We start from the raw sequence: 14,476 nt of genomic DNA, 5'->3' as shown, positions 1-14,476 counted from the left end.
GATGGATTTTGTGACTTGACTATATGAAGCTAGGTAGGTTAGCTAGGTACTTTCTTCACCTCTCCATGTTTATCTGGGTTTCAGCTCCATGTTGATCATTTTTATTCTGCCCTTCCCAGGCTAAAGGTAATTTCCTTAGAAAAGAGAACAGAAACGAAATAAGAATTGAATAATACTGCCTTCTCCTTTTGCCATTATCATCATCCCATCCATTATGAACTATTCCTTCGTTTTCTTCCTAACTCTAATATCGCTTCCTGGAGGTACTAAGAGATTAAGTACCTTGCCCATAGTCACATAGCTGTTACCTATCAGAGGCAGGGCCAGAATCTAGGTTTTCCTGACTCCAAGACTGGAACCTCTTTTGACTATGACATGCTGCTTCTCTAAACATTTTAATTTTTTGTTTAATTGATGAATCTGTTACTGTGGCTTAATCAAAACATGTGATAAGTAAGTTTAGAGTTCAAAAAAATTAATTCTTATAATTCCTTAATTATTTGATTATGAATGAGGAATAACAGGAGGTGATAAGGGTTGGATATGTCTTAGATGGCTTTAGATATCTAAGAACAAAGCCTTGTTTCAGATTGATAGCACTTGGAATGTTCCTTTGTACTTTTTTCTATTTGCTTCTTGATTTTTTCGACATATGGTAAGAATTTGCTAGTCATACTTCTCCTTTGCTTTACCACATTATTACTTTTAAAGGGAATTCTTCAGATTGAAGATATAAATGGGATGTGAAGGGAAAAAAATCATCCATTTCAATTGATTTTGTTCCATTATATAGAGTAAAAGGTAAATTCCTAAATTACCATTCCTCATCTAAAATTAAAATATATATATTAAATAGTAATGTATAATAAGAATGTGTATGATTGCTAAACATCCCTTTTTACCTTATCCTATTTGATCTTCGTCTGACATTTGCCTACTCTATTATAAATCAAAGGTTGTTATAGAAATAGATGATATGTGATAACAAATTATTAATAACGTATGACAAATTATTATATACTGATGATATATAGAAACAAATAAAGATTCATCTCTGCTTTTGAAATGTGTCTAAAAACCTACTTTCCTACTCAAAATGGAAGTAGGAACTTCTTTTTTGCAGCCAATGAACTTTTGGCAAGCACAGTAGACTCTTAAAGGTTATTTTTCAGCCACCTGTCCAAGTGGTAGGTGTTTTTATATGTAACAGGTAAGGAGGAAGATTGTCTCTGTAGCTATCTTACTATTCAAGTTGTGCCAGCAAGCTTTGCAGATGAAATGTATTTTTCCCTTGTTTCTTTATATCAGACTGCTTTATTAATCAAAAGTAGGCTGGAATTAAGTAGTGCTAATATTTTCTCATTCATGTGTTAAATACTGATCAGAAGAATACCTCCCCTTTATTTATTTCACTGCCTCACATTTATTTAACTGTTAAGCAGTACAGAACAACACAGAATCCTCCATAGCACCCATCCCCACCATATTAACATCATTTTGATTGACACTTGTCTGTTTTGTTTCCTTGCTTGCTTTAGGATGACTTTGAGCTCTTTTCTGATGACTCTGAAGCCGTTGGGCCTGCTGCAGCATCAGAAGTGATTCGCTATGAGTATCATGTCTTGTATTCCTGCAGCTATGGAGTACCCGTGCTGTACTTTAGGGCAAGCTTTTTAGGTAAGACCACACCTGAAATGAAGAGTACATTCTTAACATTTAGATAAACTAGAGGGAAAAGATTTTGAAAGTAATTATTTAGAAAGTCACAAATATTCCTAAAAATAAGACAACACTGTGGGTGAGGTAAGGTTTTACTGGTAAATTTCCTCATGCTTCAGAAAGAATGAGTATCAGGACTTCGGAGTGGATGATATCATCTCAGCCTGAAAAAGTCTGATGTTCAGATTGTTGGCATTCCGCCCGTGGTTGACTAAGCCTCCTGGCCATTTTTCTTTTCTGTACTTTAAACAAGTAGAAACAACTTAAAGCTACAACGTTTAACTATAACTTTATGGACGAAATGCTTTGTAGCCCAAATTATTTAATAAACCTAAAAGCAAACAATGCTTTTATTTATTTCATTAATTTCAGTGATTATCAATTTGTTTGAGTGATATTTTACAATATCTGCTAACTTTCTTCCCCCCTCCAACCTCCATGTCAATATAACTAGTAACTCAATGCCCAGCTACCTCTACTGCTATTACTTAACTCACTCCCCTGCCAGGAGGGTGGAATATACTGTCTCCTCAGAGGCCTCTCTTAATAAAGCTTACTTAATCAGCAGCCATGTGGACTTTCCATCCTGCAACATTGCCTTCACTCCTTCCTGGATATCCACAGACTAAACAGGTCAGCCATGTGGTATACCTAGTAGAAGGAAAGGAAGGATTCATCCCTCCATCTCTAACAGCCACCCTCCTTCACCACCCCCCCCCCATTTGCATCTTGCCTGGCAATATCAGGAGTATTTTGCATTTTGAGCAGCCTTCTGACTTCTTTTTTTTTCTGAATAGCTAAGACATCTGAATTTAGCCAGTGATATTTTATTTTTAATTAAAAAGTAGCTTAAGTTGCTTTGAATGTGTGTTTGGTAGATTTAATCACTTGCTGCCTTATATTGTTTAATGGTCTCTAATTTTGCAGTGTTGGCGTTTTAACAAGCACTTAGGATTTAAAACAGGAGAACAAATTCTCATAGACTCCCTGGTGAGAAGATTTTAATCTGAGGTGCAGTTTCTAAGAAGTGACAATTTGGGGTAAATTTTCAACATGGGACATGGGGAATTGAGGCCACAATAAGAGTTCACTAATTCACAAGACTCCATGCTGCCGAGTTACACTTATGGTTATTACAATCATTTAAAATGCTCACCCTGTTGTAATTATATTTGAGTTGTAGTCAAAAGGTTAGAGAAGCTTTCTTGTCAGTAAGTTGTGCTACCTTGCAGTGGGAAGAGAAGATAAATGTATTTAGTGGGGAGAAATGGCTCTTTTCTGCATTTAGTTGCCCTGCTCTGGATGCGCTTTCTGTATTCCTGAGAGTGCGGGGGCTGCAGCAGGTAAAGGAAGTAGGGCGCTGTTGCCACAGTACTGTACTTCCATGTAATTAGTATTCACCATAAGCAGTTAATCACCAGAGAAGAGCTCCCAGAGACAAAACAAGTTGTTTAGCTTGTCAGCATCGGGGAATCGGAGGTGTTGAAACATGACTGCTTCTAGCTGGAAGTGGGGATTGCAGAAACTGGTGGCTGAGCTCACGCTCCCTCCTCCCTGTGACGTGCCAACAGCTCCCCTTACAGTGCACGAGAGTAAGTGTTCTTGCAAGTACCATCGCATTTTTAAATTATATTTTTTACGCTTCCTCAGACCTTTCACAATTATATTTTTCTGTTTCCTAGAACAAGATGAGGCTTCTTGGTTTCTCATTATGTACTTTAAAAATGCCCTTCAGTTATGTCTAATAGGAATGAGCCATTTAAGTAATTTATTTGGAAGTGTTCTCTTTTTTGTTCTGCAGAGCACAGGATAGCTATTAGTTATCTTCCATTCATTTCAAAGTATTTATTTAGTGTTTATGCAGATACCTGAAATGTCTATTTTTTTTTTATTTTTACAAAGCATTTAGTGTGTTTTGTCTTGGAGAAATATTGAAGAAATACTCATTCCCTTTAGCATATGTAAATAATTTCTTCTTTCTCCTCAACCTTGCCTAACCTGAAGATCAGTCTGGGGACTATTCTAAAAATGGATTGCCCTTTAGTCTGGAATCCTCATTTTTAAATCATATCAGTCTGTTTATGTTTCTGAGTTAACTGATTGCTGCTGCTCCATGCATCCTTTTGTTTAGCATATAGGGGAATAACCTTCTCTGAAACCTCCAAGGTGGCCACCATTCCTTCCCCTACTGCCTTCCTTTTATGAGAAGCCAAGATTTTTTGTGTATCCTGTACTTGAGAACTTAAACCTAAAACTAATTAGTATAGCTATCAAACCTCCAGTATAGCAGTTCATTTTTTGGTGTAATAGATCATTCATTGCATCTCAACCTTTAAGGTGCAAATGTTTGAAATTTTTCTTGCATCTAATTGTTAGTACGATAAAATGATCCTATTTTCTCTGGATATTTCTCCATATTCTTGGCAAAATGTCCAAATGTTCATATATGTTAAGTCTATCACAAACATATATTGGTACACATCAAATAGATTGGATTATAGAAGAAATCATTATTATGACCCCCTTTCTACTAATCCCAACAGAAGTTGCTTTTGTAGTTTGTTAGTTTTCATACAATTATATGAAGCTTTGAAAGACTGAATTACTCTGGGAAAGATGATAACCTGAAAGGTTTCATCTGAGTCCAAATCCCTCTAAAACAGTGGTTCTTAACCCAGGGTCCGCAGACTCAGTGAACCTGAATGTAAAAAAAAAAATAACATCTTTGTTTTCATTAGCCTCAAACTGAAATTTAGCATTTTTTCCATTACTTAAAAACATTCTGAAAAAGAGTCTATAGGTTTCAACAAATTGCCAGAGGGGTCCCTAACACAAAAAAGATTAAGAGCCCCTTCTCTAAAGCCAACACAAGAATAATAATAATAATAAAATAATACCAAGTAAAAGGATCCTGAAATGAGAGAGGTAAGCTAAGAGGAGAAACTAGCCAGGTCATACACACACACACACACAACATAATAAAGGATGATCCAGGCTATAAACTGTGAATCTGAGCCAGTACTTGGCAGACTCCATCTTCCTCTCACATCTAGAATGTAGGAGGAGACAGGATAAAGAGAACAGGATCCCTGCCTCACAGGGACTAAAGATTCCTGTTCAGAACCTTGTTTCTGTTACCCTATGGCTTCATTCACAATTCTTGTGACTGCCTAGATCAGGGGTGGGGAGCCTGCAGCCTCGAGGTCACATGTGGCCCTCTAGGTCCTCTAGTGCAGCCCTAGTGAAGCCCTGACTTTGATTCAACCACATGTGGCCTCAAGGCCACAAGTTTCCCACCCCTGGGATCAAAACCCTTCTGTGCGTGTGTGTATGTGTGTGTGTGTGTGTACACATATACATATACATACACATATCAGTGTGTATGTGTATGTATATATGTACGTATATGTAAAATCCTCTGTTATCTCCTTGAAGGGAGGGACTATCTTACTCTTGTATTTTTAACTGGAACACCTGCCATGGTGCCTGGCACGTAGCAGATGTTGAATAAATACTTGTGGATTGACTGCTTGATTGATCCATTGAAATGCTAGCTATCACAATGACCAGAAAAGGAAATTGAGAAAATAAACATAAGAAAAGGAGGCAAAACTATCTCTAGTTTCAGATGATATGATAGTTCACTTAAAGAATCCTTGACATAAAGTGAGACCTGTTGAATGTATCAGTGAAAAGATCATTGGTAATGATGGAGAAAGTAGTTTCACTTCAGTGATGAGATGGGAAGCCAGATTTCAGAGGACTGAGTTTTCTAAAAGGATGAGGGAGGTGAAAGGAGAGGTGATAGAGGCACCAAATATGGATTTTTTTTGAATAAGTTTAGCTGAAAAAGGAAGTAGAGATATAGGACCACAGCGCAAGATGTTAAGATCTAGTGAATTTTAAAATTTTCTCTTTTTTTTATTATGAATTTTAAAATCAACAGATATGGATATTTCCATATTCAATTAAAAAAACAGAAAAAGAAAAAGAATTGTATATGAGACCACGAATCTCTATTTTGTACATCTAATTTTTTTAAAGTATATATTTTATAATTTTATTTAATTTTATAAAGTATATAATATATATATATTTTAAAGTATATATTAAATTTTGCAAATAATACCAACATCTGGGGGCAGTTAGGTGGGGCAGTGGGTAGAGCCCTGGAATCAGGAGGACCTGAGTTCAAATCCGGCCTCAGACACAAAACATTTACTAGCTGTGTGACCCTGGACAAGTCACTTAACCCCATTGCCTAGCAAAAAAATAAAAAAAATAATACCAACATTTTCTTCTTATGTGTTCTCTTGTCAACTTCCTTCTGCTCTCTGTGAATTTTTTAATAATTTCAATAATGATCTTTTTTTTTCTTCTCTTTTTTTGGATCACTATCACTATCCTCCAGTCTCCCCTACAACTTTACTCTACAAAAATCAAGTCCACCCTTGTCATAGGTTAGTATAGTCAAGCAAAACAAATTCACACATTTCTCATATTTTAAAATATGCATATCATTCAGCACCATCACTTCTGTCTTTAACCAGAAATGGGAAGCATGCTTTACTTTCAGTCTTCTGGAGTAATGATTTTTTATTGAATTGATCAGTGTTTGTTAGTCTCTCAAAATTGTTTTCCTTTATATTATTGTAGACATTGTAAAAATTGTTCTCCTGGTTATGGTCATTTCACTCTGTATCAGTTCATAAAAGTCTTCCTAGATTTCCTTAAAATCAATCCTTTCTTCATTTATTATGGTGCAGTTATAATACATTTCATTTATATATTTGTTCAGCCATTCCCCAATTGATGGTCACATATTTGTGTCTACTTCTTTGCTGCAACAGAAAGAGCTACTATAAATATTTTTGTGTATATAGATCCTTTCCCTGTGTCTTTGTTCTTCTGTGGGGCGTATATGCTTAATCATGTTGTTTCTGGGTCAAAACATAGTCAGTTTAATGACTTTAGGGGTATTGATTTGAATTGCTTTCCAGAATGGTTGAACCAATTCACAACTCTACCAATAGTGCATTGAGTGTGTTTGTCCTCTTCCCTCTGACAATTGTAATTTTTGTCTTTTGTCGTCTTTGCTATTCTGAGGTAGAGCCTCAGAGTTTTTTTAATTTACATTTTTCTTATTATTGATCTTTAGGATTTTTTCACGTGGTTGTTGATGACCCACATTTATTCTTTTAAAAACTACCTGTTCGTATCTAATGGGCAATAGTTCTTTTTCTCATATATTTGTATTAATTCCCTGTGTATCTTGGAGATAATGAGGTGTTCTGTTTGTTTGTTGTTCTAGGCCTAGAAATGTTTGTAGCCAGCAAGAAAAGAAATAATAGGGAGAGATTGAAGATTAGAGAAGGGAAATTGGGGAGTGACATGGATGAACAGTTTTTGTTCTCACCCTCTTCATTTCTATCCCACTGGAACCTTAGTCTCTGCCATTGGAACCACCGTGGGCTTTCATGGGTGAGCCTTTACCTTCTCTTGTCTGGAATCAGACCTCAAAATCACTTTCTTGTAACACATAGCTGCCCAAATACCCCCTCCTCCCTTTTATATTTTTCTTCCTCCATTAGAAAGTAAGCACGTTTACGGCAAAGATTGTTATGCTTTCTTATATTTGTACCCGTAAGCTTTATCCATAGCCTTTACTAGCACATAATTTGTTAATACATGCTTTATCATTCATTCATTCATTTAGTCTTTCATTCATGATGATCTGGTAAAAGAGACTAAGAGAAATGGCCAGAAAGGTAGGAAGAGAAAGAACAATATCTCCAATACTGAGAGATAGAGAGTATCCAGAGGCTGACCAATAGTGTCCAGTACTTCAGAAAGTCAGGAACAATGAGGACAGAGAAAAGGTCATGGGATTTAATGGTTAAGAGATCACTGATAGACATAAAGGGTGATACCATAAGCAAATTAGGGGAGCATGGAAAATGTTACCTGTCCTATGGATAAGCAAAGAATTTACAACCAAACAAGAGATAGAGAGCATTATGGGATGTAAAATGGATAATTTTGATCTCATTAAATTAAAAGGGTTTTGCACAAACAAATCCAAATGCAGCCATATTTAGAAGGAAAGCAGGATGTTGGGGGGGAATATTTATAGCAAGTTTCTCTAATAAAGGCTTCATTTCTCAAGTATATAGAAAACAGTTAAATTTATGAGAAAATAAGTCATTCCCCAGTTGATAAATGGTCAGAGGATAAGAACAAGCAATTTTCAGATGAAAAAAAATTAAAAGAATCTATAGTCATATGAAAAATGTTCTAACTCACTATTGATCAGAGAAATGCAAATTAAAATAACTCTAAGGTAGCACTTCTAACCTATCAGATTGGCTAATATAGCAAAAAAAGGGAAATGACAAATATTGGAGGGGGTGTAGGTGGGGACACTAATGCACTACTGGAGTTGTGAACTTATTCAACCACTCTGGAGAACAATTTGGAACTATGCCCAAAGGGCTATAAAACTGTGTATACCCTTTGACCTAGTAATACCACTACTAGGTCTGTATCCCAAAGAAATCAAAGGAAAAGGCCTTATATGTACAAAAATATTTATAGCAGCTCTTTTTGTGGTAGCAAAGAATTGGAAATTAAGGGGATGTTCATCAGTTGGGGAATGGCTAAAGAAGTTGTGGTAAATGATTGTGATGTAATATTGTGCTGTAAGAAATGATGAGTCAGCCAGTTTCAGAAAAACTTGGGAAGACTTGCACAAATGGATGCAAAGTGAAGTGAGCAGAACCAGGAGAACATTGTATGCAGCAATTTTGTATAATTGTATGCAGCAATATTGTATAATGATCAAGTGTGAAAGAATTTGCTATTCTCAGCAACACAAGGATGCAAGACAGTTCCTAAGGACTTAGGATGAAAAATGCTATCTACCTCCAGTGAAAGAAATGATGGAAACTGAATGTTGATTGAAGAATACTTTTTTAAGCTTTGTTTTTCTTGGTTTTTTTTTTTTTTGGTTTACATTTTCTTTTTCAACATGGTTAATATGGAAATGTTTTGCATGACTGTGCATTATAATCCTTATTAAATTGCTTGTCTCTTCAAAGAGGAGGGGAAGGAAGGAAGGAGAGAATTTAGAACTCAAGATTAAAAAAAAGAATGTTAAACATTTTTACATGTAATTAAGAAAAAATAAAATAAAGAAGTAGGAGGAACCATGTCTTTATTGTATAGTTAGCTAGCTTTTTCAAACTGACACTTAAAACTGTCTCTACAATCTATATGTGCTATACTATGTTTGTACTTTATATAGTCAATTTCTTCTCTTCTGAAATAAAAAGAAACATCATGAGTAACTTTGGAAAGTTCAGTTTCAGTTGAGTAATGAGAAGGCAGATTACCAAGGGATGAGAAATAAGTGAGAAGATAATAAAAGGAAGGAACAAATTTAGACCACTTTTTTTCTAAGCATTTGACTATGAAAAGGAAAAAAAAATATGGGATGATAACTTGGGGAGATTGTAATATCAAGTGAGAAGTTTTTCTTTTGCTTTTGTTTTTGTTTTTTTAAGTATGGGGGAGATTTGGTTATATCTGTAGGGACCCAGGATATTTGATGATTGAAAGGATAATCTATTGGGTATTAGGTTTGGGATTAATTGTGCAAATAGAAGGGTTGACCTTGTCTGAGAAGGACCACTTCTTCATAAGACACTTCCTACTTGGACATAATTAGAAGTTTAGGAATTCAGCCAGAGACTGGCATATCCTATTAAAATTCACTACAGCATATTCAGTTGAGCTCAACAAACATCTATTTAGTGCTTACTATATACAGGGTACTATGCTAGATTTAGGGCAATGCAAAGATGAATAACAGCTGTCAGACAGCGACCTTTAATTATGAGCATTTCAATGACAATCTCAATGGCGATCTCATTGTAAAGATGGAAGCCCTTGCGGTTTAGAAGGCTCAAGTTACTGTTTGATTTAGGGCAAATTACTTAACCTGGTCTTCAGTTTTCTCATCCATAAAATGAAGGGTTTGTACTGCAAAATCTGTAATGTCCCTTGCAGTTCTAACATCCTGTGACTTTAGCACATAGAAAAGCAAAGTTCAAGTCAGAGGGAGTGTATTAAGTGCCTGCTCTCTCACCAGGGCTTTGCAAGATGCTATAAGGGGTACAAAAGATGTATTAAACATGGTCTCAGTCCTTGAGCTTATAATCATGTTGGGGAGACAGTTCTCACATATAGGAAACAATTAGAGAATAATACAAGCGTTAGTGAAAATTGTAGTGTTTGAAAATTATTTCTGAATGGTTTGGAGATTTTATTGAAATCCCAGGAAGTAAGAAGCTTTCAGATAATTTATGAGTCACAGGGAAGAAGTCTGCCATTTCAGGGGCAAAAAGCTGTGATTTTGATGATGTCACCAGGTCAGTAGGTCTTGGAATCTCCATTACTTTATCCCTAGGTGACCTTTTTTGTGTGCTGATTGTAGTTCGGAACCTTTTCTGACAATTTGAAGGATTGACTATAAGAAGAGCAAGCCCCCCACCCCTTGGCTTTAGACCCACATTTCCAGCTTCTTACAAGGAGAGTTACTTGGCATTCCCACCGACATCTCAAACTCAGAATACCTAAAGCTGAACTTAGAGTTTTCTTCCCTAAGCCAGGCTTTAGTAATTTCTTTTATTGATACCATCACATACCCTCCTTTCCCATTCTTAATAAAACCTTCCTTCAAATGCCGCCTCCTCCTTGAAGCTTTTCCTGGTCCTAGATGTTTCTAGTGACTTTTCCTCCAGGGCTGAAGTGATGCTTAGTGTTTCATACTTCCATTGCATTTGTCATGCACTACAGTTATTTTATATAGTCCTCTTATCTCTTAATGGAATACAAATTCTCTGGGGGCAGGCATCATGTCATATAAGGGAAGGGGTTCAACACCTCTTCTCTGCCCCCACTCCATACACACACCTTAATTAATATGATCACAAAAATCCCATAAGTAACCAGCATGAGGAAAGGAGTTCTCTGTGTACTTCAATTCAAAATGGAGTCACAGAGCCAATCAATCATTCATTCAAGGGAGGAAATGTAATCACAAAGGGTAGAGTGGATGTTAAGGAATTTTCCTCCAAAATCCCACAACGTGGGAATAAGTCTTTACGTTAATTTGAAAGGATGATAGGGCTTTGACCATTGGATAAATGTAAATGACCTCATATAGGAAATGCTTTATGGGTGGCTAAGAGAATTATTAATCATTTTCCTTGGGGGCTCTGTATAAAAATAGCAGGTTAGTTGGAGAATTTACCAGTCTAGTAGTAGAGGATTCTAAGTTTGAGAGTTAGAGCCAGGAATAGACAAAAAACCAGGCCACAGAGAGAATCTGATTCTCTTAAGGGGAAATCTTTCTTGAAATCTCTCTCCTCCCTTTTCCTGTTAACTACACTAAGTTACAGTGCATCCATTGGAGAGCAGAGCTAGACTTTTTAACTTGAGACAGACACAGATTTCTGAGGGAAGAAGCAGCTTCAAGAAGAATGACCCTTCACAGAAGAGAAGAGTGCCAACTATGCACTTAAAAAAGAAGCAGAGCAAGACACTGCAGTTTAGTGGTCCAACCAATAAAGATGCTGTAGACCAGCCTCCTTCATGACGAACCTTTGCAAATGAGGCTGTAAGTTGGGAGAGTGGCCTGGAAGGCGGAGTGTGTAACCCTTAAATATACTTTGTATTTCTGTCAGTGCCTAATGCAATGTTCTGCATACGATAGGTATTTAATAAATGTATGTTGACTTTTTTAATCATTTAAGGAGTTGTCACTTCATTCCTTAATCTCTTCAATCTATTCCCAATAAGAGTCATGCCGTGACTCTCTACATTTGCCTCCCCAGGACCTCAGAGAAACTGTTTTGTGCATATTAAACTTGTTTAAATTGATAAAAAATATTAATAGGACTCTAGAGCTTATTCCATATCCTATTTTAAATGTCTAAAAACAGATTTGGAGGAAGAGGTTACTCTTGAGATGGGCCTTTAAAAATGGACAGATTTTAGAGAGTTGAAAAGGTGGGACAGGGAGGACTTTTCATTAGATAAACAGAAAAGACATTGGTCAAATCCTGTACTCCTTTGGCCCCTCCCTCTGATTATCTGGTTCCTCCCAGAATTTCCATTTTTAAAAAAAAATTTATTTTTAATTTATGAAATAAAACAAGCATTTCCATAACATAGTAGAATAATAAAAAGGTGATCCTACATGAAACTGCAAATCTATTATATAGAACTTGCTACTCCTTTTAAATATATAATAAATTCATCATGTAAATTTCTTTTTTTTTTTCCCTTTCCGTCCCCCTCCCCCAACCCCATAAGGATGTCCACACCACTCACGTCTTCATTCTTCTCTAGCCTGTACTCCTCAGTCTCCTCCTGGACTTTCTCTCCATGACAGTCCTCCCCTCCCAGCCCCCACACACATATACACCCACATACATGCTTCTTGCTTTTCGATTTCCTTTTATATGTTTTCTTTTCTCAGCAGAATGTCAGCTCCTTGAGGAAAGGGATAATCTTTCTTTAATTTGTATTTGTATTCCCAGAAGTTAGTATAGTGCCTGTAACATACTAATTGCTTGATAAGTGCTTGTTGACTTGTTAATATGATTTTTTAAAAATTTAAAAAACCTTTGGAAGTTGAAATAAATACTATGGAAATGGGGTAGCAATAAGGAAACTCTTGATTTGGAATAGAGGTCTGGTGGGAAGATAATAATAAGAGTAAAGTGAAGCATATAATCTAGGATTAAATGATTGAGAACTTTGAATACCATGCTAAAGATATTAGGTATCAGTGTTTATTCTTTTTTTTTTGAGGCAATCGGGGTTAAGTGACTTGCCCAGGGTCACACAGCTAATAAGTATCTGAGGTGGGATTTGAACTCAGGTCCTCAGTACTGGTACTCTATACATTGTGCCACCTAGCTGCCCCATCAGTATTTATTCTAAACTGTTCACGAAAGAGAAATATTGTATTTAATAAACCTAGTTGTTATAGTCACTAAAAAGTTGTGCTCTTTTTAGTGCGAGGATAATTCTCCAACATCTACCACTATCCAGCTGTCTTTTTTCTGATTCCCTACTTATCAAAAAACCTTATGATTAATAGTTAGATTTCCCAAGTACCCTCATACCCAAGAAGATTGTGCCCAAATAACATACATTAATATTCTAGTCCCTGGAAAGGTTTCTCCTATCAAAAATTAGAAGAGTAGCATTCTGGTTTGTCAATCTTTCTTGAGATTGAAGAATATAGAATTTAGCAGTGTGTCATGATGAATGCCTAGGATCCCTCTATAGTGTGAATTTGAGGCTGGTGGATCGCTTGAGTTCAGGAGTCCTTAGCAGCAGTCAGGGTAAAGCAGATTAAGCATCCCTTCCTAAGGCCAGCACCAATATAGGGAATGAAGGACCACCAGAATGCCTGGGGAGGGGTGAACTGATCCAGGCCAGTAAAAGAGAACAGGTTAAAGCAACCATATTGATCAGTTTTGGGATCAGGCCCAGGATAAGACATGGCCACTGTGCTTTCAGCTTGGGTCAGAGAGGCAGATCTAGTCTTAAAAAAAAAAAAAAAGGCATGAAATTCATCTGCTACCCAATAAGGAACCACTCTAGTTTCTTGAGTTAAGAAATTATATGATGAACATTGTCCTTTAAGATAGTTAATGAAGCCATGGATTGGAAAGACTGAAGAAGAGTCCATTTTAGAAGCTGTAGAATCAGTCCAAGTATGAGGAAGATAAGGATCCCTCAGGGAAATAAGTGATCTGGGTGTGAAAGGGTTTTTACCTTTAAGCCAAGGTCAGGTAGAAAATGGAGTTGTGAAATGTGTTGTCTTTTACTGCTCAGGCATAGAAAAGAGAAACTATTTATTGAAAAATATCATGTTCCTCTTCCCAGTAAAATAATTATTAAAATGAAATACTTCCTAGCTTATGATGAGGTATGGGAAGAGGAAAGCAGGTAGTCTCTCATTAAATTTTCTAATATCTCTAGGATCAAATGTAAGCTCTTCTCTTTGGCATTTAAATTGCTCCTTTACAAAATGCTACTGGAAGAGGATAGAAAAGGAACAGTAGCATAGATGTGGAAATGATGGAAGACAAGCAGCACCATAAAAATGGCAAGAATGGAGGAGAGGGAAAGTAGGAAACTAGTTATTTATAAGACCTTACTGAGAGCCTGAAGTAACAGAAAATCTGCAAGATTGGAGGAGACTTCCAAAAATCTGTTTATCATGAAAGAAGAAAAGAGGTAGGAAGAAGTACTAAGTAGCTGGTAATTAGATTCGGGTTTTTTTGCTTTATTGATGCTTCAAAAAAAAATATGCTGTTACTTCTTAGTCACTGTCTTCTTCCCACCCCATTGCCACCATATAGCACTCCTTTTTTAAATTTTTAATTAAAATTTTATTTTTTTATTATTATAAACCTGACAAATAAGAAACATAAACATTTCCATATTCAAAGAACAGAAAAGAGTGTTATATATGGCACCATGGATCTCTATTACATACAGCTTATTTTTCAGTATAGTTAAGTTTAATTTCATATTTCCAGCACTGCCTAGTTTGTCTGTGTCCCTTCTTCCATCTATTTTTTGAAAATGTAGAATACTCCCTTGCAATGAAGCATCGATAAGCAAACAACCATATGCAGGTCATATCTGACAATGTACACCTCATTTCCAGTCT

The 14,476-nt window shown here is 36.2% G+C and overlaps 1 protein-coding gene across 5 annotated transcripts in view; it reads left to right on the top strand.

Moving 5' to 3' along the window:
• The window catches only part of ATG10 (autophagy related 10), a 293,726-nt gene that overhangs the window by 183,865 nt on the left and 95,385 nt on the right, over positions 1 to 14,476 (top strand). For all 5 annotated transcript variants that reach the window (XM_027864306.1, XM_027864309.1, XM_027864307.1 and 2 more), the window contains exon 4: positions 1,539 to 1,677. In XM_027864306.1, the coding sequence (XP_027720107.1) occupies positions 1,539 to 1,677 (139 nt within the window). The remainder of the gene's footprint in view (positions 1 to 1,538; positions 1,678 to 14,476) is intronic.

Source organism: Vombatus ursinus, unplaced genomic scaffold, assembly GCF_900497805.2.
Source record: "Vombatus ursinus unplaced genomic scaffold, bare-nosed wombat genome assembly UNPS02014774.1, whole genome shotgun sequence".
NCBI lineage: Eukaryota > Metazoa > Chordata > Mammalia > Diprotodontia > Vombatidae > Vombatus > Vombatus ursinus.
Note: the sequence above shows the minus strand (reverse complement) of the source record. Positions and strands in the feature narration are given on the sequence as shown.